This window comes from Paramisgurnus dabryanus, chromosome 21 (genome assembly GCF_030506205.2).
Source record: "Paramisgurnus dabryanus chromosome 21, PD_genome_1.1, whole genome shotgun sequence".
Taxonomy (NCBI): Eukaryota; Metazoa; Chordata; class Actinopteri; order Cypriniformes; family Cobitidae; genus Paramisgurnus; species Paramisgurnus dabryanus.
In genome coordinates this window covers 12,978,230-13,000,456 of record NC_133357.1, presented here as the reverse complement: position 1 = coordinate 13,000,456, position 22,227 = coordinate 12,978,230, and the positions used below count along the sequence as shown (strand labels likewise).

The window sequence follows — 22,227 nt, the reverse complement described above, 5'->3', positions numbered from 1 at the left end:
TGTTCCTGGCATGAACAACCATCTTTGTCAAGAGGAAAGACTGGCTGGGCCAGATGGGCCGGGTCGTGAGATGCAAGAGCAGCAGATGTCCGGCAAGGCTTCAGCATGGCACTCACTTTGGAGCTCGCATCACTGTAGAACCTCATGGTCCATCCTGCACATGAGCCTCACACACCTGAACCCCTCAGATCTGAGATCTAATAATGTAAATGGGAATTAGAAGATTTTTTTCAGTATTAGTTGTAAGTCTAGCCAATTAAAGGTAGTAAGAATGACGGTATTCCTTTATACATATATACACATATACATATACATTCATTTGACTTTTAAGTAATTAATCAGACTTTATTTAAAGCAAAAATAAACATGAGAAAAATCAAAAAGTAGCACCATGTGACTGTGTCATACTCTTACTTAATACACGTGGTCTGGTCAGGGCACATCAACAATCATTGTGCCCTCCAGAACAGATGGGGATTTACTGCATTGCTCAAGGGCACGCTGGCATAATGGAAATGCCTTAAATTTAAATTTCAAACGGGTTTTCCAAATTACTGCACAGTGCTTTACCATTACACCACTCGTCATAGAATATCTGCCAAAACATCCTCAAAAATCTCATGTATTGTTGGAAGACAGATACCAGCTAACAATATTTTGTTCCCAGCTACTTCTAATTCTAACATCAATGCAAATGCTAACTTACAGAAAGGATTAGTGTTTACTGGAAACGTAAACAGATAATAGTAGCATACTCAATTTTATTAGGTCAAATTCATGTCGATAAAGTCAAATGGCATTAAAACCTGTTTGAAGTGTGGCTCGTCTCAACCTTTGCCCAGACGTAGTAGATGTCGTTTATGTCAAATAATTGAATATATTTGATTGTTTTTGAATAGTATCACTACCTCCTATTTATCCCTCAAGAAGTACTTCACAGTTCGAGTCATCGGTCAGAGACAGTTTACCATTAGTTGTGGTGGACTTCATGCTCTCTTAGAACAACCTGCTTATGACATCATTGTACCGCGAAAGCTATTCCAACCACTGATCTATATAGGCCCTGTCCCAAATGGCGCACTTCATGTGGACTTTCGGTCTCGTGGCCTTAAATTGCGCGTTCTCGCTTAGTCTACGAGTCCGTAGGGTGTCCCATCTGTCATTTTTACTCTTTGAAGTGTGCTCATCAGCGCCTCCTTTGCCCCCTTGATGCGGTCTTCAGCGAAGCCCGCACTGCAGCAGGCTTCGCGCACTTTGCCAACCCAGAAGTCCTTGCGAAAGGGCAATCAGACCAATCACACGACAGAAGGGAGGAGCTCACACTGACGGGCAACTTCTCTACCTATTTCCGGTGTGATGATCGAGTCTGTCCCAAAATACGACTCCGGTGCACCCACGTGGACTCGCATCAAGGGTCCCTAAAGTCTGGACTACGTGATGTCATCAAAGTGTGGACTCTGAGGAGGACCACAAGTCCGGAGTGTGCCATTTGGGACAGGGCGATAAATGACTGGATTGCGCATAGAACGCTTGACGTAACTGCGTGACGTGAAGCCAGCGCAGAGTTCGAGCCGCCATCTTGGTATACCCAACCGGCAGAGAGCGTCATTGACTTCCATTCAAAATCATGATCAAAATTTACCCCCTTTACAGCGTATCAGTTACACAATGTTATTTTTTTGGATATGTGTACGTTAATTTTTTGTTAATTCTGGTGTTATTTGCAATGTTTATGTTTTAATCGGGCAGGATAATGGATTTATAAAAAACCGTTAAGATGAGTGTGTCTGTTGCATTTGTTAATGACACGGGTATAAATAAAGTTTTTTTGACATTCAGCTACACTGAGACGGTCAGCGTTATTTCTCTAAATAAGTTTAGGTAACTTGTAAGTTTAGAATTTAAAACTAGCAAAGTATTGCATGCACATACGGTACAAAGCATGATTATTTATATAGATTTCAGAATGAGCACGTTTATTGTCATTAATACTAAATATGCTGCGGTCTGTCTGCTGATCTGATACTGTAATAAAGATGAATGTATAATAACTGATTAAAACGCAAAATGTACAACTTTCAGTAAATAACTATTTACATGCTTTGGACGTTTGTGTTGTAATAATGTACAGGGTTAGTTCACATATAAAAACGAAGACGAGTAAAGTGATGTTTTATCATTAAAATCTGATAACGTCCATTGATTTAATAGAACGTTTGGGTATACCAACATGGCGGCGCGGTGGCTTCACAAGTGTGACGTCATGCGCAATCCAGTCATTTATATAGATCAGTGATTCCAACGTAAAGCTTTCTAATCGCTCTCGCGGTACTGTGATGTCATAATCGATTTGTCTGCGCAGCACAGCATGAAGCCGAACACGCATGTCTATTTTCAAAGAATGGGCAGGGGAATTTATGGTAAAGTGATGAAGTAGTGCCCTCTGTTGGATTTTTTTGTACACACAAAACAACTGTGGTTTTGAAAGAAACTTGGTTTTGTCATTGCCTATTGACAAAGTGTTTACGAGCCTCCCATTAAAGTGCCTTTTGAAGCTTTTTAACAAATTCCAACCGTAAAAAAAATTAAATTAGTAAAAATACCCTTTAAAATGAACAATTGGTTTAAATATGGTCATGTTTTAGGGGATTTTTTTGAAGTAGAACCATGGAAAAGACAAATTAACCATGATGGGCCAAGGTGACCCAAGTTTTATGACATTTTATAAAATACATTAAATCATCATAAATTCAATGTAATTAAACCTCAGAAAATTTTTGCTACCAAACAACAGAACTTTTTGTATAATGTAATATGTTTTGTTTAATTCAAGTTTAAGGGGTCACAAATTTTCTTTGGGGGGGGCACATGTCGAAAAGTTTCAGAACAATGGTAATCAAAACAAACAAAAAACGGTCATGAAACCATGGTCAGTTGTTCTTATAGGGCATATTTTTAACTAGTTTTTTAAACCATAAAGGAAACAACCATTCTGATGTAATAGTTACTGCAATACAGCCCATGTGGCAACTCCGCTTTGTGACAACTTGACCCAGTTTTTCAGATATTTTTGTATTCTGATTCTTATTCTAACATACTTTATATTGATAATGTTGGCATTAAGGTTAATCATTTTATTAACAAGATGTGCACATGATTAAGCCAATGTAATTTATCAGATTAGCATGACAGCTTTAACTCAACAGTGCATCAATTTTAGGCTTTATGCCCAGCTGCACTTCTTCCTGAACTTCAGCCAGCTCCTTGTTTCCGGTCTGCCATTATTGGACAAACTGATTAATCCAGGTGTGCCTGACCTCAGTAGTCACAAACAAACTGAATAATACAGGTGTGCCTTACCTCAGTAGTCACAACAACGATTATCAGACACACCTGGATTAATCAGTTTGTCCAATAATGGAAGACAGGAAATAAGGAGCTGGCTGAAGTTCAGGAAGTAGTGCAGCTGGGCATAAAGCCTATTAAGCAGGCTTATGCAGTGGCTCCTGACTATAAATTTAGGCAGGGCAAATTATGGGTCATATCGTAGCCTGTATGACTAGGGTTAACTGCTAAAGGTATAAGTTTTACATTTCAAATGAATAAGAGCATGCAGAACACTGAACAAGGTCCAGTGTCCTTCAATAAATCAGGACTGGAGTTGAGAACCACTGAGCTAAGTGCATGAAAAATTAAGCATGGAAAAAATAAAACACTTTATCCTGTTAAGTACAACCAGACAGCTATAGCTCTATGTCATCCCACGACCTTTTTAATGCCCTATTGAACAACTTACCATTGCTTGTTTGGCAGTTGCACAATTTTGAAATGTTATCTGGCTTGTCAGGACAATCGGGTTGATACCACTTGCGATGCTCACAACCTGAAGAATCAGCCATACTAATGTTGTCACGCAGACTGAGGGGTAGATTCAAATCTGCCCATGTGGCTCTCTATTAGGGCTCGCTGCATTTCCATTTTTTACCACAGATGTACAATGTGGGGCGCTGTTGAGCTTGGGAGGGCAGGCGCAGTCTCTGCCCCACTCAACTCGATCAGTAGCAAACAGAGCTGTGCGCTCAATTTCTAAACATACTCATCGCACTTTACAAATTAAAGGGCTCTATCTTACACCCGGCGCAATGCAGCTCAATGCGCGATGCAAGTGTCTTTTGCTAGTTTCCACCCTGTGCAATTATTATTTTCACGTTTAGCGCCATGTTGTTTAAATAGCAAATGCATTTGCACCCCCTTGGGCATTCTGGTCTGAAAAAGAGGTGTGTTCCGGCGCATTGTTGGCGCGTTGCTATTTTGAGGCAACAAAAATAGACTACGCCATTGACCAACAAAAACCTGGGGCCCGTTCTTCGTACGTCGCTAACTCAGTTAGCTGGATTTGATTGTTGATGATTTGGCATGATCTTGGATTATTTGGTTCTTCGAAGCTCATTCTAGACTTGCTGTCATAGCAACAGGTCCGTAAGCTCAAACCTGCTCAGGAGCAGGCTTATTTCATGTAAACAAGATTAGTTTGTACCTATTTAAGCGGATGTGATACAGAAAGTCTGAGGCAGTCGCGTATTCTCCATTATACGAGCGCAATCTGCGTAAGATGCATGATTAATATAAAGAGCTTTTCAAATTCAACACATAATAAAAAAGATATATTAATTAAATCTTTTAGTGATGTTATTTAAAAAATATATAATATAACAAATATATTTGTTCTGTACTTGTGCGACTTGTTTTTGTGTAACAGTTGTTTGATTATTATTCTTAAACGAATGACAAGACAAACATGCTGATCACATTCATTTTAAATTTGTTTGAATTAATCATACCCAGCACTAATAGATGTTATGTACAATAAAGACTATTACTCAGTGTAAAATAATTTTCATTTGAATAAACTAATCTCCCATTTTAGTTTTTTCTTTAGATTGTCAATTAGCTTACAAAGTCATGCATGAAAGGGTTTTCGTTTAGTAATTTCTATCTGTTCTATCTTTAAAACGTTGTCTACAAATATGTTACCCTGTCCCCGTTCTGTGACAAAAATGACCAAAATAACCAAATAAGTTTTTTGCACATATTTTCACATATCTTTATCTTCTTTACTACACTTTTCGATGCAGACTCAGCAGATGCAGGACTTTCAGTTAACGTGGAATACTGCTAATATAGTCAGAAATCAGTTAAGAATAATGCAATTGAAGTAAACTTATTTAACCACTTGCATATAGTTTCTCTAAAGGACTGTCATCTGAGAGGATTTCTTTGTCATGTGCATTGCTATCAGAAACGATTGCATTTTATAATCTTTTGATGTAGAATAACATTACCATTCCCTTACTGCACATCATACTTTATTTACCACATTCTTGGAAACTGCTAAAAGTGTTGGTGTATTATCTACAACTGCACAAAAGAGAGGAAAACACAATCTTATAATAAACTACAATTCGAATTGTATTTATCAGGAATTAAATTGTTGCATTGGCTGTGGGTTTAAGAAAGAGCAACTGCTCCAGAGATTATCTGCACAATCAATCAGTTTAGAGACATCACTCCTGCCAGCATATTACATGAAGATGCAGGACCACCACCTGTTTTTATTCTGCTTTTTATGTTGCTGTTTCAAACAGATAAAACAGGATTTTAACTGTTTTTAAAATAGATTTAAAGTACTTTAGGAGCATCAAATTTTAATTACAATCATTAATTTCAATCTTTGACAAGCATAAAGATATCAAGATTATATTTTTACAGAAAATTTTACATTATTTTTGGTGATTTATGTAAAGTAGCTTTAACTGGGTTTTTAATTTCAGTGTCATAAAAAGTTCACAACCTTTCATCAGTAGCTCTCAGCCTGCAGGGGTTAAAAAATGGGCGTGTTCTTGGCCATTGTAACAACTGGCCAATCACAGCGTTGCTGATCAGTGTTTCTACTATCGATATGTATTGCCTTTTCTTGCAGTGCACGAACGCGCAGTGATCTCAGATAGTTCAATCCTGCCATACTAATCATCAACAGCAGTGGTGTTCAAAGAACCAAATAAGCGAGATCATAATTAGTGAGATCTAAATATCTTAGATGTCTCATTTGATCTCGGATGTATTAAGCAACGTACGAAGAACGGGCCCCAGGTCTAAAGTCAATAGCCCAATAGTGTTTTTGTTATTTAAAGAGCGCATTAGTAATATGCGCCTATAAACTGGACGACAACGCGGATTTGCTTATCACATACATGAATGCGCAGCAGCACAAAAATGCTTTTAAATATGAAAGATTAAAGGATTGAATGTAAAAGATTATTATTGAGTCTCTTGGACATAAATGAGGACTAATTATGAGACGTTACAAAGCGCAAAGAGCTGCTTCACCTGTAGCCTGGTAAGTAAATAAATGCTTTGCTTTAAACAAATGCATCTGTTTTTAAATGTTTTTTTAAATGCTACCTCACGGATTTATTGTATATAATGACTGTGAGATGAGAAACATTTTTAATTAATGCTTAAAAAAAACTGATGTCACTGTCCAAGTGCTAAAACGTGCAGAGAGCCGTTTGTAAATTCTTTATCTCCTGTTTGTTACAAATAAAGTATTTTTAGAGTACAAACCTTTTCTTACATACTTGTAAATTATTTTTTGATGATATTGGATAGCCATAAATTTAAAGCAATTAAAACCTGCTTTTTTACTTTCATGACTAAAAGAAAACGGGTTTTAAAGGTTTTAATAAAAAATAACAATTTCAATACAAGTGAAAAACAACACAATTAGCCTATTTAACATTAATCTTAAACTGGGGATCTTCTTCCTCCGCTTAGATTTTCAGTTTACAAAGTCAGTAATCTAAATAGGGATTAAACATAGCGCCAGCACAACTGGCTTTTAAAGGGGATGAGAGCTGAGACTCTCATTGGTTTATTGCACGTTACGCCCAAAATACTCCCATTACTAATTAAAAAAATAGGACCAACCCTTTTCGACCATGTGCTCAGCGCACATACCATTTTTCCCATCCTTAAATGAGCAAAAGTGGATTCGGACATGCCCATTTAGACGTTGCGCTGTGCGCTTTAGACAATGCGCTTAGATCGTTAAAATAGGGCCCAAAAAGTCTAGAAACTCTTGATGACTTAGATAAACATTTCGATTCTGATAGTCACAACAAAGCCTATACACAATATCCATTCGAAGACTTTTCCTCTATCCTAGTTTTAAGATTTAACACCCAGGTTACCTAAGAGCAAATTGCATCTTAAATGTGTCAAGCGAAATAAAAACAATTCAATGTAACAGAACTGAACCCCTTTATTCAAGTATGAAAATGTAAAGCACATGTTTTAATTGTAGCATACAATTTAATAATGTAATACAAATCAACACAACTATAAAGGCAAATTATTTACTTTGAACAATCAGTCATCTGAAAAGGTTTATTTTATAAATCTGAGTGCATAGAATTTTGCATGACAGTAACACTTTAGTCCAACAAATCCTGATTGAATTGGTCCTTCATAACATAAATGGTGGGGGTGAAGAAAACTCAAATATGATACTCTTTTCATTTAATGAAACTGCTAATGTAAACATCATACATCATACTGCAGACAATACAAAAGCTTTTTAACTGAAAGTAAATACGGTTTGGTTCGTGTTAAACAATATGATGCTTGATAACCTGTCCCTAAAGTATGATGGACTTAAAGCTGAAATACTGCAATAAGTATAAAAAAAATATACTGCTGAGTACAGAGTACCATTTATAACAGGCTGTGACCTTTGGTAGAAGGCACAATAATTTTTTAATGAAAAAGTCTGATCATTTGCTTCATGAAAGCAGAAATATAAGACATTTGGGTGAATCCCACAAAATCTGTCAAGACCACACCTGGGCATATTTCACAACCAAAATAACCAAAAGAAATATGAAATTAAATAATCTTTGCAATTAAAATATTTTTAAATTGTAATATAATTACGTGATATTTCAGCACACCTCTTCACCACATTTCTCATAACCATAATAGCAAAAATGCAATGGCCTAAAAATAGGCTTTATTAATCCCAAGTATCTTTAAATTTTGTTTCCTGTTGTTTTTGTGTTTAAATGTGACCTTGACAAGTTTTTGTAAGATGCACCCATTTCCTTTGTAATTTAAGTTTTTTTTTTAACTCTGCATGAAGAAATTAGCTTATTCTTCCTTGAAAATAAACCCAACGCTAGGCTTATCTAGAAGTCTGAGGCAGAAACACACAAAAAAGATCTATAATGCTATTTAGTTTGGTCAAAGTGATATACACGCCCTTTCATTGTGACATCATTTTATCATTTTATGACAGTGACAGAAGTGTTGACATCAATGTGAAACAAACTTTAAAAAATCAGTAAACCGCATACAATTACAGGAGAACTCAAACGTACGAACACCAAAAGGACAAAAACAATTCTCATGCACTCGATATTAAATTGAAAAACCGCAGCATTTCCTGGGAATGTAAGAAAATGGACGTTAGAAAGGATCAAAACTAGGACTGAAATCAAAGCGACTCTTTAAACAGGACCTTATAATTAAAAAGGCCCAAAAAAACACTCTGGAAGATCAGGCAGAATCCACTTTAAATTCCCACAATACAAAGATTACCTCCATAGCAAAGTGCCTCTTAGTGCTGATTACTAGAAAAAAAGGTTGTATGGGATTGTCCCAGCTGTACCCATTTAGCTGTGCTATGCCATTTCCCCTTCATTTTTCCTCATCCAGATGTGATAAGGCCATTAAGCATAATGTGGATGGAAGAACCATATATAGATATAGAAGGGATGCCATCAGCCTAATAATTGGTTCTCGCCTGAATGAGGGAAAAGAAGGTTATACTGCAGATAAAGAAATGTGTACATTCACATTTTAGCAGTGCAGTGGGTACCTTAACTCAGCTGAGTACCTTTAAAATATCTGTTTTGGTAAAGTGCCAAAGAAAAGTGTATGGATAGACACTGCTTTCACTCAAGTCAACCAAGAAACAAAGCTGAAGACACAGACTAAAATGATACCGTTAAACATTGTGACAGTGGCCGAACTGATCCAATGCTGCAGCAGATGATTGTGGCTTGATCCGACACAGTGAGTTTATGAAGAGACTGTGGTCAAGTGCACACATTTGCCATCCATTTGAAACATCTCAGATGCTACGAAGACACGGTCAATCGGCTGTTATTCCCTTCTCTCGCAGTTCCTCTGTTACCCGCACAAGATATGTAGGATCTGGATAACCAAAGCTGGAGAAAGAGCATAAAAATTGTCATATAAGATGCTAATGTTTTCTTGAGCACTTTTTATCTGACTCTTAATGGATTCTGCCAACAAAACGCCGGTATTTCTGAACGGTCTCAGGTCGGACTAAGTGGATTTGAAGTGAAAGTATTTGATGAATGTATAATGTAGCAATGCCATTCGATTAATATTATTATTATTATTATTATTATTATCTCTTTTTTGAGGATGATGGTGCCTCAATTCCAGACGACGCAACTGATGGTGGCCTTTATAGCACAAAACATATCTTCTAAAGAGCAAATGTAAATATATTTCATTTCAAAGCAATTTCATATTAAAAGGACTAAAAGCTAAATAAAGCATCCAGTTATATAAGTAGTCTAATGGAGTTCATGGAGGCATACTGTACATGATGAGATCAATTTTGAAGGATCTAAAGAAACGATTTTGTCAGCAAGTATTAAATTGCATACCAGCGTGGTCCGCCCCATATGGAGGTTTTGTGGTGGATATCATTCCAGGTAATGACGTTATGCATGCCGGTGGTCATGGAGGTGCCTATGGTAAAGATAAGGCGCTGTTCAAACGCCCGACGCAGCATGCGTAAAACGCGATTTCCCTCAGGGCTGTCAGGTAGATATGCCACACGGTCTGTGCCTGGGTATCTTACCCCGGGGTTAGGATGCTCTTGCTGAAATCATTCAAACATAAATGGTTAACACAAGCAATTTTCTTCAGCAATAAAACTGTGTGCTTAATTACAAACAGTTTGACTGGGCATTTTTATGTGCTAGATAATGAAATCGGATCTAGGGTCTCTGTTGAAGTGATCAGAATGTAAAACTCACTGCTCTTCTTTTTAGGCTGTGAGCAGAACTTACCGCTTGGAAACCTGGAGGGAAACTGTAAATAATGCATATACAGCCGTAACCTTCATGTCCAGGCAACTCTAGGTCTTGGTCTCTTTCCACCATCATGCTCCCATTGGCTGGCTGGTTACCGATAAGCTGACCATACACCAGCCTGCACACAGGACACGCCTTCTTTACTTGAAACGCCTGTTCTAAGCAAGACCGGCAAAAAGTGTGGCCGCATTTGTCAAGAGTTGTCTTTTCTGCAATCTCCCCCATGCAGATAGAGCAAATGGTGCTCTCTTCTTCCTTTAACTGATCGCCGTTTAATTCCGGCCCGGTTCTTGCCGCGGCTTCATGTTGCATGGGTAAAACCACGCAGTTCTCCACCTCTGCATTTTTCTTGTATTTCTGCTGTTGTCTCTGAGAGCGACGTGGTTGAGGAGGGAGCGGAGGCAGCAAGCTCCCTTCCCCATCGGGTTCCATCGCCGTCACACAGGGTAACAGAGAACGTTTCCTCTTAGGAGGTGCCTCCTGTTTGGTCATCTCTTTCCGGGCACAGCGGCATAAGTCTATAAAAGCTTTGCGAGTATGAGGAGAAACTGGCCCCTCCGTCAGCCCAGTTCTGGCCCTGCTGCCGCCCTCTACTGGGGAGAGCCGCACGGCGCAGCAGCCTCCACGCTCCCCACGTCGGATGATGTCTGCACTCAGTCCCTGCTTATCCTCGAAGTCAACCAACCAGGACCGTCCAGCGGCTGCAAGGTAATCCCACACCGCCTGCGACACCAGTACTTCGTCACTGCCCTGCCCCGCACGCACGCTCATCTCATCAGATGAAACTGGGAGAGAAAGAGATCAGTTTGCACATACTCTTAAAAATAAAGGTTATTTATACAGTAAAATGCCATAAAAGAAGCATCTTTTAAGTCAAAGGTTTTGTAAAGAACCATTAAAATTTTTATAATTTTTTGCACTACAAAGAACATTTTCTTTGGTTCTGTGGATTAATTTTGAATGTTTTTTTAGGGAACTATTCATCCAGACAAAGACCTTTTTAGGAAACTTTTGTTTTTAAAATTGCATCAGTTGGCTAATGTCATTCAAATGAAATTAAAGGGATAGTTCGGCCAAAAATGATATTAAACCCATGATTTAACCATGATAAATGTGTATCCATCCTTAACAAAATAAATCCAAATGGCTCCACAATGATAAACAAAGGCCTTCTGAGGGTTTTGTTGTAGAAATATTCACATTTAAAACTTTATAAATGAAAATAACTAGCTTCCAGTAACGCCACCATCTTAGTCGCGTCCGCATTCAAGATGAGAAAATGTGTTCGTCTGAAAAATGATGGACATATGCATCTCGGAAAGCTTTGGGATGAGTAAATCCTGGGTTTAATATCATTTTTGGGCGAACTATACTTTTAATATGCAACTATTTAGTGTTTGTCGATTTTCAAGTGATTTGCTTATTTCTCTATATGAAGAGCTCAGACGCAAAACCATGTAAGTGCATATGACATGTTTTTTTGTAAATAAGTATAAGCCTTTTATGTTAAAGGACAAGTTCGGTATTTTAGACTTAAAGCCCTGTTTTCAGATTGTTTATGGTGAAATAGAACGGTTTTGACTGAAATTTCGACATTTGCGGCTGTCCTGAGAATTTTCGCGTGTTTGTGTTTCAGCTCAGACCTCTACAATGGGTTTAATGGTGCACTGGAACAATCCGTCCTAAAATGCATTAAACTTTCGTTTACAAAGACGTGAAACTCACCGAGTGGTCAGGGGTGTTCACTGATATGCTCACACAAAAATCGCTGCAAAAGATGCTTTCCAACAGCTGTTTTAGCATTCGTTGTTAACTTGTGGACCTATTTTCCCAAACGCCTCACACCCGTACATTCTTCCGCTTAGAGCTTGAATAATAAACACTCCAGCCCAGGTGGTGGCGCTAATCCGCCTTTGCCAATTGCAAGAATAGAAACAAAGTTCCCGGCGCCGAGTAATACCGTACCTCACAGCACATCTAATACATGTCAATGGAGTTGGTAAAAACTACGATAAAACCTGTTGGAATGCTTTTTTTTGGAGCGATTTTTGTGTGAGCATACCAGTGAACACCCCTGACCACTCGGTGAGTTTCACGTCTTTGTAAACGGAAGTTTAATGCATTTTAGGAAGGATTGTTCCAGTGCACCATTAAACCCATTGTAGAGGTCTGAGCTGAAACACAAACACGCAAAAATTCTCAGGGCAGCCGAAAATGTCGAAATTTCAGTCAAAACCATTCTATTCCCCATAAACAATCTGAAAACAGGGCTTTAAGTCTAAAATACCGAACTTGTCCTTTACGGTTCAGTCATTTCACTTTAATGGGAATGATTTCGCAGCAAAATCCTCTAAGTACATGCAAGGCAAAAAGCTCATCTTTAAAAAAAATCCCCCACTTAGTAAACAGTTGCAAAATCCCTAAAGATGCAACAAGAAACATTGCAAATGATAAAGGTTAAAATTCAAGTAAAAAAAGTATTTCAGGTAAAATAAAGAAACTGAACCACACATTAGGACGCGCTGTGATCCATGTGGCTGCCACATTCTATATTCAGGTTCAAGTACTCACAAGGGACCCAAATTTGAATCTGATCCACAGTCATTTCACATTCATCTTCGGTGCGCATAGAGCAGTGGTTCCCAACTAGAGGTGCAGGTTTTCCAACATGCTTTGAGCTCAAATAAAAATGCATAAAAATGTTCCACAAATAATTTAATTAAAAATATTTAAAAAATCATATGCTTATAATGCCAAGATATGGTAGTTAGGGGGGTGGTGAAAGCGCAGTGGATAAGACACTTGCCTTTGGTGTAAGAGACACCATTGTGTCCATGAGCAAGACACTTAACCCCTAGTTGCTCCAGAGGCGTGTGACCTCTGACATATATAGCAATTGTAAGTCACTTCCTATTTTTTAATTTTGCTCACTCCATCTCAACATGCTTGTCAACGTAACACAGAAAAATCAAACAGAAAGATAAATGTAGAGGGTTGGGGGGCTCAGATTGTCGTATATGTACTAAGGTCCCCCCCAAAAAAAGGCTGGGAACCATTTGCTTACCATTAGACTTTGCTGAAAAATCAACTTGCCATTTAATGTATTCTGCCAACAAACCGGTATTTCTGTAAGGCCTGAGGCCGGGGATAGATGCCGAGAGCATTCGTGGTTGTACACAGGTGGCGTTTAGCGGCTTTTGCATCTGAGCTTTTTATATATTCTATAACATACAATCACATTTTGTGTTTTCTGTTTTCAGAGATTGACCTTAAATGTATACATGTATGAATGTAGAGTATATGTATACAGTAAAAATGTGTGTTTACTTAAAAATGTACGATGTGCAAATATTCCTCATTTGTAGTATCTCAGTTAATGAGAAGTTTAATAGAGTTTTAGGTTAAGTATAACGTCACACATGGGGTGACTGCTTGATATGTCATATCTAATTACAGTTATATTAAACATTTACCCTTTTATGTTATTGTGCTTGTAATAAATCCACCCATTTTCTTGTAACGACAGACATTTATGGTGAGTAATAGGCATAATGAGTCAAGCCTGCGTGACTTCACAATACTTCACACCTGAAAAAACATGCTGCAGGAAAACATTTTTCTCAGATGTCAGATTTATCTCCTCTTCCTTCACAACCTTCCTTCTCTTAATCTATTAAAAAGTGATTTTCTTCTTTAGTCATAGTCTATTTCTTATAATATATTTTTTGTATCCCATTCCTAATAGACTGTTGTGGCACAAAGGTGGAATATTCTAGATCCATATAGTTTCTTTTGAATATTGCCAAGTCGTATAACACCAACAGGCTGTGCAGAATCTAAAAGATATGTTCACTGTTTAAACAAAGAATCATTCTCACTATCTCCTCCAGCTCACACATTTCACATGGTGCTTGCAACAATTACATTTCTTTAAAAAAAAAAAATACCTTGTGATCCCATAAATTCCTCTTAATTGCAGTAACAGGCCTGTTTCCCTGGTTTAGAAAATATAAATATTAGTTAAATCAAGACATTGTTTATTTTGCAAATAAATGAAAAACAGGATGCGGTTGCTTTAGCGCAGGCACTTGCATAAATAATAAGAACAACGGGGAAAACACTGTCATTAAGCCTATTGTGTGAATGAAATAACATATTCACCTTCTGTAGTAACTGCCGGAAGAAGAGATGAATGTATAGGGATCCTACTGCAATTGGAGAATTCCTTTCAACAGACGACCGCTGCATTGAATTTACCTTTAAAGCGATGACAATTCTAGCGAATTTTACTTGGGATATCCTACTCAAGTTCAGATATCCATGTTCTTGATCATTTTACACATGCCGATCAATACACTAGCTCCTTCTCTTTGTGATGTTCCTGTTCTCCGTCCTTGGCCAAAGCAAGCCACCACGACTACAAAGAGCATTTTTGACTGTCACGAGCAAAATGTTTCCCCTTCCGCACCTTTGCGACACAAAGTCATCGTCCGTGTGCCGTGTTTCTTTGTCACATAGTTTATCTTTGAGTAAATTCTAAAGAAAAATCCTATGATTACAAGATCATATAGACAGGAAGTTCGTCACTGTAGTCTGTGACTGCTGGTTTGAGACGGATTACAGACTGTGAACACTGTGTGGTGCTCTTTTAAAACCACTCAGTCAATCGTTGTGTAGTTTTACTGGGATTGGAAACTAATGTAACCGCTTCGTGGCGCTGTTTTAAAACTACGTTATCTACATTTTTGTGGTTTTATTAAGTGTATTCGACTTTGTGCAGCACTGCGCATACTGATCGGCATATGATATCAAAGTACCGCGAGAGTGATTTAAAAGCATGAATTTGGAATTGCTCTCGCGGTACTTTGATGCAATATGCCGATCGGTCAGTCCAGCGCAACATCTAGTCAAACGCACCAGAATTGTTTGACCGTTGTATGTAAGACCTTTATGTATACATAGTTTGTCCCTTTCTTTTATATTCGAATAATATCATTTATTAATGTTTTTTTTATTTACTCTCTTGTTTTATTTTGTCTGTGTTTTGTTTGGGAAAGAAAAAAACATATAATCACAGGTACTACAACGGTCCTGCATCAGTACAGTAGGCTTCCTGTACCATCGAGGCGGAGCAAGAATTGCGTTACCATAGAGACGCATTTGCTCGGGGTGCGCGCCTGGCGCAGAGCGCGCAGCAGAAGTCGCTAGAAACGTTGGGAGGATGCGTCACTGCGCGCCAGTGAGTACAACGCAGGCACGCGCTATTCTCGTGCAGGTTGACCGAGCATTAATCAGCTAGCGTTTTTCTTAATGCATTGGCTTTGGATTGACAGCATAGGTATTACACGCTAACAGAGGCGAGAGGGACGACGCAGATTCTTGGTGAAAACTGAAAGAAGACATTATCATGTAAGCTTTACTGCCAGTAACGAGGATGCACTAACTTATTAGCTAGTTAGCCAATGTGTGGATAGCCACTGACAGGCAAACGGCAATTCTCATGTGCAAATCAGACTGAAATTTTAATTAGATGTTTTTTTAAAGATTATTCTCGAGAACAATATATTAAATTGCATAAAAACAGTTAATAGTTAACAGCGGTGAAAATAGTGCACATTGCTCTCACAGCGGAGCTTGGCTAGTTGGTTAGCATCAGATAGATGAGGCCTTCAGTTCTTGCACAGCTAACATTTTCTAGCTTCAGCTTAGTTGACTCACGCACGGCTGTTGATTAGTTTGCATTACAGTTAAATCTACAAGCAAATTTTCACACCCTGTATTAAGCCTTGTGCGATTCACCAAGGCTAGCAGGGTGCTTGTTGTCGTTATGCTGAAGGCTGAATTCATGTCCTGAATATGCATTTTTTAAAATGTATACAAGTTTAAAATGTTGATTTGATCTAACTAACGAATGTTGTCCATTAATCCTGTCCAGAATGGTTTTTCAGGAGACCTAAACGTATGTGTATTAACTTACAGCAGTCTTGTATTCTAGTTACTGTTTATAGTTTATTCAAATGACTAAAACTACTTTTTTTTACCATTTATAGACCATAATATATAATATGACGACACCAGCTGGATTCAAGTTCATTTTAATAACCAGTTGTAGTTACTGAAACGATAGGGTAAATAATATTGTGGATGCATGACGTTGCAGGAGCAACAAGTTAAACAGCATCGTATGCATTAATAGCCATTTTGCATTAACATAATGTAATTGTAATGGTGTGGTTTGCATTTTTGTTTATTATATTGGTAACCCACATAGTTTAGGTTGTACACTAGTTGGTGGTGTTTGTAGTGCTGTGCATTAACCTGCCAGAAGATATACAGGGGTTGTCATAGTAACGTCATTGTTGCTCCGCCCCTAACAGCCCCTCCTGCACAGACATCTTTGTTTTTTAATGTGATTTGCAATGAATAATACCCAGTCAAAATGATCAAGTGAATATTGGGTGTCACTCACCAGTCCCTCCCACAACTTTTTGAAAAGGTGCATGCAGAATAAATTAAGTTTTGGGAGTTGCTTTAACACATTCACGGTTTCTTGTTTTGACATGTTTCCCAATTCCCATCTTAAATTAAATCACTTTATTTAAATGTTATTTTAAGGTGTGGTATGGCCTTAAGCTCTGCATACTGATTCCAATATACAGGTTAATTTTATTTGTTTTACAGGCAGAACGCATCTGCCAAGTGGTATGACAGGCGAGAGGCTGTCTTCGTTGAATTCTGTATAGAAGACAGCAAAGACATCCAAGTTAAATTTGAGAAAACAAAACTCGATTTCAGGTATGTGTTCATCTTACAGTGGTCAGAAAGGATTTCCTACTTTGTCACAGTGTTATTTCATTTTTGGATTGGTATTGCAAAAATAATTGTTCTGAATGCTATCAATAACTTGACCAGGCTTTTGTATTAATTTTGCAATACATTTGTCATATTAATCTGAAAAGTTCTTGGGTATTGTGTAGGGCTGTAACGATTAATCGCGTGTCCCATTAAAAATGCCTGACTGAAATAGATTCAATCGATTCTGTGTTTCATGCACAGCTTGTGTGTGTACTACGGTGTTTTGGTCAGTACGAAGTCCTTATACAATCTAAAATCATTATGAGTCCGAGTCGTTTATAACGTGCATTTAAAAAGCAACACTCGTTAAACAAAAACATTCAAAATATTCTTTATTATCATGAAAATACCTGAAACAATTTGAAGAACAGCAATATAAATATCCTTACAGACATTTCCTGGAATAGCGTTTGTAATGCTACTTCTTCTGTGGCACAAAGGGAGTTTCTGCACGAGAGCGCCGCCTGGCTATGGAATGTGCCGAGATTTCACCGTAATATAGTTAAAATTCATTCATTGAGAAAATGCGCATTTGCTCGATTAATCATTACAGCCCTAGTATTGTGTTATATTATAAATGTGATGTATTGTAAATGTTAATCCCTGATCGACTCTCAATGTAGTGTAAAATCTGTGTTTATGTGATAAAATGAAGTTTCGTAGTTCATTCTGAATTATAATGTAATTAATATGCTGTCATTTTGTTTTAGTTGTGTTGGTGGAATAGATAACGCAAAACACCATAATGAAGTAGAACTATTTGAATCCATTGACCCAAATGTAAGTGTTTCACTTCATGCAAACATCGCAAAGTTTAAGCTCAGAGTTCAGGTTATTGTATACTTTCTTTAAAAATATATATATTTTCTTTCGCAGGGGTCTAAACACAAGCGCACAGACAGGTCTGTGTTTTGCTGTCTAAGAAAAGCAGAACCCGGCAAATCTTGGCCGCGGTTAACAAAAGAGAAAACGAAGGTAGAATTTACTTGTTGAAATCATTTATTTGTAAAATTCATTCAGGGTTTCTACGGGTCCTTGAATTCTTGAAAGTTTGTGAATCTTGGGGGGGAAATTCAAGGCCCTGGAAAGTTTTTGAAAATATACATACAGTCTTGTTCAAAATAATAGCAGTACAATGTGACTAACCAGAATAATCAAGGTTTTTAGTATATTTTTTTTATTGCTACGTGGCAAACAAGTTACCAGTAGGTTCAGTAGATTCTCAGAAAACAAATGAGACCCAGCATTCATGATATGCACGCTCTTAAGGCTGTGCAATTGGGCAATTAGTTGAAAGGGGTGTGTTCAAAAAAATAGCAGTGTGGCATTCAATCACTGAGGTCATCAATTTTGTGAAGAAACAGGTGTGAATCAGGTGGCACCTATTTAAGGATGAAGCCAACACTTGTTGAACATGCATTTAAAAGCTGAGGAAAATGGGTCGTTCAAGACATTGTTCAGAAGAACAGCGTACTTTGATCAAAAAGTTGATTGGAGAGGGGAAAACCTATAAAGAGGTGCAAAAAATGATAGGCTGTTCAGCTAAAATGATCTCCAATGCCTTAAAATGGAGAGCAAAACCAGAGAGACGTGGAAGAAAATGGAAGACAACCATCAAAATGGATAGAAGAATAACCAGAATGGCAAAGGCTCAGCCAATGATCACCTCCAGGATGATCAAAGACAGTCTGGAGTTACCTGTAAGTACTGTGACAGTTAGAAGACGTCTGTGTGAAGCTAATCTATTTTCAAGAATCCCCCGCAAAGTCCCTCAGTTAAAAAAAAGGCATGTGCAGAAGAGGTTACAATTTGCCAAAGAACACATCAACTGGCCTAAAGAGAAATGGAGGAACATTTTGTGGACTGATGAGAGTAAAATTGTTCTTTTTGGGTCCAAGGGCCACAGGCAGTTTGTGAGACGACCCCCAAACTCTGAATTCAAGCCACAGTACACAGTGAAGACAGTGAAGCATGGAGCATGATATGGGCATGTTTCTCCTACTATGGCGTTGGGCCTATTTATCGCATACCAGGGATCATGGATCAGTTTGCATATGTTAAAATACTTGAAGAGGTCATGTTGCCCTATGCTGAAGAGGACATGCCCTTGAAATGGTTGTTTCAACAAGACAATGACCCAAAACACACTAGTAAACGGGCAAAGTCTTGGTTCCAAACCAACAAAATTAATGTTATGGAGTGGCCAGACCTTAATCCAATTGAGAACTTGTGGGGTGATATCAAAAATGCTGTTTCTGAAGCAAAACCAAGAAATGTGAATGAATTGTGGAATGTTGTTAAAGAATCATGGAGTGGAATAACAGCTGAGAGGTGCCACAAGTTGGTTGAGTCCATGCCACACAGATGTCAAGCAGTTTTAAAAAACTGTGGTCATACAACTAAATATTAGTTTAGTGATGTTTGTACAAAATAGTTTTGAGTTTGTACAGTCAAAGGTAGACACTGCTATTTTTTTGAACACACCCCTTTCAACTAATATCCCAATTGCACAGCCTTAAGAGCGTGCATATCATGAATGCTGGGTCTTGTTTGTTTTCTGAGAATCTACTGAACCTACTGGTAACTTGTTTGCCACGTAGCAATAAAAAATATACTAAAAACCTTGATTATTCTGGTTAGTCACATTGTACTGCTATTATTTTGAACAAGACTGTACATAGACCGGGGTCATTGAAAGTGCTTGAATCGTGTTTTATGGAAAAAAATCAATTTAATTCCCTGTGTAGTGTAGGATAATACAGAATTTGTATGCACACGTGCTAAACTGTTCGCTTTAAATGCTTATATATCCTGTATGCGAATGTTGATTTATACCAAAATGCTTTTTTGCATAGTTGTGTTTGACACATGAAAACGTCTCTGGTTACGTATGTAACTGTTGTTCCCTGAGAAGGGAACGAGATGCTGCGTCTCCCTTGCCAAACTTCCTGCATCCTTGTAACGCCGTCTTTGACAGTATTGCAGATAGTGATATACTTCCTGGCTCCCGCGTCACCCTGTCTTTGTCGTTAAGCCTCACCATTGGTTGAATATGAAATACACATTCAGACGCACTTACCCCTGGAGGTGTCCCATAAGTGTCACTACAGTAACAAATTAATGTATCTTAAAATGTAACACGATGTAACCTTGCTCTCATTTGAAATGTGTCCCCACATTTAGTCCTTGAATTTGAGGGTACTGGACCTGGAAAGTCCGTGAAAGGTCATTAAATTTGAAGTAAACTAAGGTGTGGGAACCCTGTTCAGTATTAAGATCACTCATGTTAATGATCTTTCTCATTTTTTTGTTTATGCAGCTTAACTGGCTCAGTGTTGACTTCAATAACTGGAAAGACTGGGAGGATGACTCGGATGAAGAATTGTCCAGTTTTGACCGCTTTTCAGAGGTCTTGTTTCAATATTATAATGTTCCCTGAAATCCATATAGACAATTTGTGTGTGTGGCAGTCATGGTCTATTGATAAGAGGCAACTTGAGCAAAGCACCTTTCTCCAGTTGCTCCCCGGGTGCGCAGTGAATGGCTGCCCACTGCTTTGTGTGTGTTCATGACTTGCAGTGCATGTGTTTAATACTCACTGGGATGGGATTTTTTTGTTTCGTTTTTCTTTAAGATGATGAACAACATGGGTGGGGAAGATGACCTACCAGATGTGGATGGTGCAGATGATGTAAGTGAAAACTTCAGCCTATGGTATTTTTGAACGGACCAGGAAATAATGCAGATGAATATGTTGTGAAGCAATTACATACAACAGATAAATGTATAAACTGTGTTTTTGTGTTCTATCTAAATGTCTTGAGATTTATATATCCACAAACTTTCTGTGTCTGACCTGTTTGCATATTAAATTCCAGGAGGAGTCTGCTGATAGTGATGATGAAAGTAAGTTTTCCCTTTGTGAACTTTTCTTTCGTCTTCCTCTCTTTGATTATTTGAAGGACTTGAGCTAATGTGTGTTCAGAAGGCTTGTGAGAAAATTAGCTTTTACAGTGAATCTCTCAGTATCATAATTTAACTGTATCTTTCTTTTTTTTTTTCAGAAATGCCAGACCTTGAGTGAAGGAACAAGAAATCATTGCAAGGATTTCACTTAAGTTAAATGAAGAGAGACTAGGTTTGAGTTGGTAGCCATTTAAAAACTGCATCATTTATGAAACACTTTTCAAGGTCTTGCTGCAGAAAGTCACAAGGGATTAATTTTTTACTATTGTGTTGATGACCCCTCGACAATATACACTTTTATTTTATATTCTGCATGGACAGTTATGAGCTTTCCATAATGTATTGTGGAAACCGTCAATGCTCAGTTTACTCAGAAATGGCTTTTACAGTCTTGGGCGTTTTCCTCGGTGTCAGTGGGGTTTTTGCATCCTATTACGCATACATTGTAATTCGTATTAATGGAAAAGGGATGTAAATGACTTTATCAACACTTTTTTTGCCTACATGACCTCTGTCAAACTGTAAATTTTATTTAATTATATTTTTGTGTGTGTGGAGGCTCAGATTTCTGCGCGTGAGTGAAGCAAGCATTGTCTTAATGCTTCTCTATCTCCAAATGCCATCCAAAATACTTGCTGCCTCTGGAATGAGCATATTCAAACCCCTTGCACTGTTTCATCTGTAAGCCTGTTTTATGTGTTTTAGCTGCGGTTTTGACCTTCAAATAGGTTTCTATCAATCCAACATGTTCAAAGTACATAGTCCTGTCTGTACACGCTGCTTTCCGAAATTATTTCAGGTTGGCAGTTAGTATTTGTTGTTTTGTATCACACTTAGATGTGTAGCAGGCAATTGTACACTGGTTTCTTCCATATACGTTGAGAGAAGTAAATAAAAAAAAGGCATACACCTCACCGCTGTACAGAACAAAAGGATAACTTATCAATAGATGACCAATTTGTGTTTGCACTCTAAATATCAATGCAGGTGTGACTAAAAGATTAAAACAGTAATGTTGTGACCTGTCAGTTTCAGGTTTATAAATTTAAGTTTGTTAAATGCAGTGAGGTTTTTGTCTACATATTTCTAATAAACTGTCTCTATAAGCAACACTTTGCCATTCTCCGTTTATTTTTGCATATTATTCAGATAAGAGGAGTGTTGTGTTATGGGGCTTTAATGGTAATTTCTATGAATATACGATATAGCATATTAG

General features: G+C 37.9%; 2 protein-coding genes across 3 annotated transcripts; one reads left to right on the top strand and one right to left on the bottom strand.

Moving 5' to 3' along the window:
• Nucleotides 1–7,303: 7,303 nt before the first annotated feature.
• dtx3 (deltex E3 ubiquitin ligase 3) lies at nucleotides 7,304–14,816 on the bottom strand. Of its 2 annotated transcripts, XM_065285672.2 has the most exons (5): nucleotides 14,352–14,816; nucleotides 14,138–14,185; nucleotides 10,167–10,975; nucleotides 9,759–9,976; nucleotides 7,304–9,287 (listed from the first exon to the last, which is right to left on the bottom strand). In XM_065285672.2, exons 2-5 carry the CDS (start codon nucleotides 14,148–14,150, stop codon nucleotides 9,212–9,214), a joined length of 1,116 nt encoding a protein of 371 aa, XP_065141744.1. In that variant the 5' UTR covers nucleotides 14,151–14,185; nucleotides 14,352–14,816; the 3' UTR covers nucleotides 7,304–9,211. The 2 variants fall into 2 exon arrangements, with proteins under 2 accessions (XP_065141744.1, XP_065141745.1); XM_065285673.2 differs by lacking the exon at nucleotides 14,138–14,185.
• A 565-nt stretch (nucleotides 14,817–15,381) lies between these two features.
• ptges3a (prostaglandin E synthase 3a (cytosolic)) lies at nucleotides 15,382–22,121 on the top strand. Its single transcript, XM_065285671.2, has 8 exons — nucleotides 15,382–15,599; nucleotides 16,872–16,985; nucleotides 17,756–17,825; nucleotides 17,922–18,020; nucleotides 20,365–20,454; nucleotides 20,680–20,736; nucleotides 20,924–20,951; nucleotides 21,110–22,121. Coding segments are annotated over exons 1-8 (480 nt in total). The 5' UTR covers nucleotides 15,382–15,597; the 3' UTR covers nucleotides 21,130–22,121.
• Nucleotides 22,122–22,227: the final 106 nt, after the last annotated feature.

Excerpts from the sequence above, each read along its gene's own strand:
- dtx3 (XM_065285672.2), bottom strand. Across the intron at positions 9,977-10,166 it reads TCCCTCCAGGTTTCCAAGCG|CAAGAGCATCCTAACCCCGG; the intron begins GTAAGTTCTGCT and ends GAATGATTTCAG. Across the intron at positions 9,288-9,758 it reads ATATGGGGCGGACCACGCTG|CTTTGGTTATCCAGATCCTA; the intron begins GTATGCAATTTA and ends CTCTTTCTCCAG.
- ptges3a (XM_065285671.2), top strand. Across the intron at positions 20,455-20,679 it reads GTTTTGACCGCTTTTCAGAG|ATGATGAACAACATGGGTGG; the intron begins GTCTTGTTTCAA and ends TTTTTCTTTAAG. Across the intron at positions 20,737-20,923 it reads ATGTGGATGGTGCAGATGAT|GAGGAGTCTGCTGATAGTGA; the intron begins GTAAGTGAAAAC and ends ATTAAATTCCAG.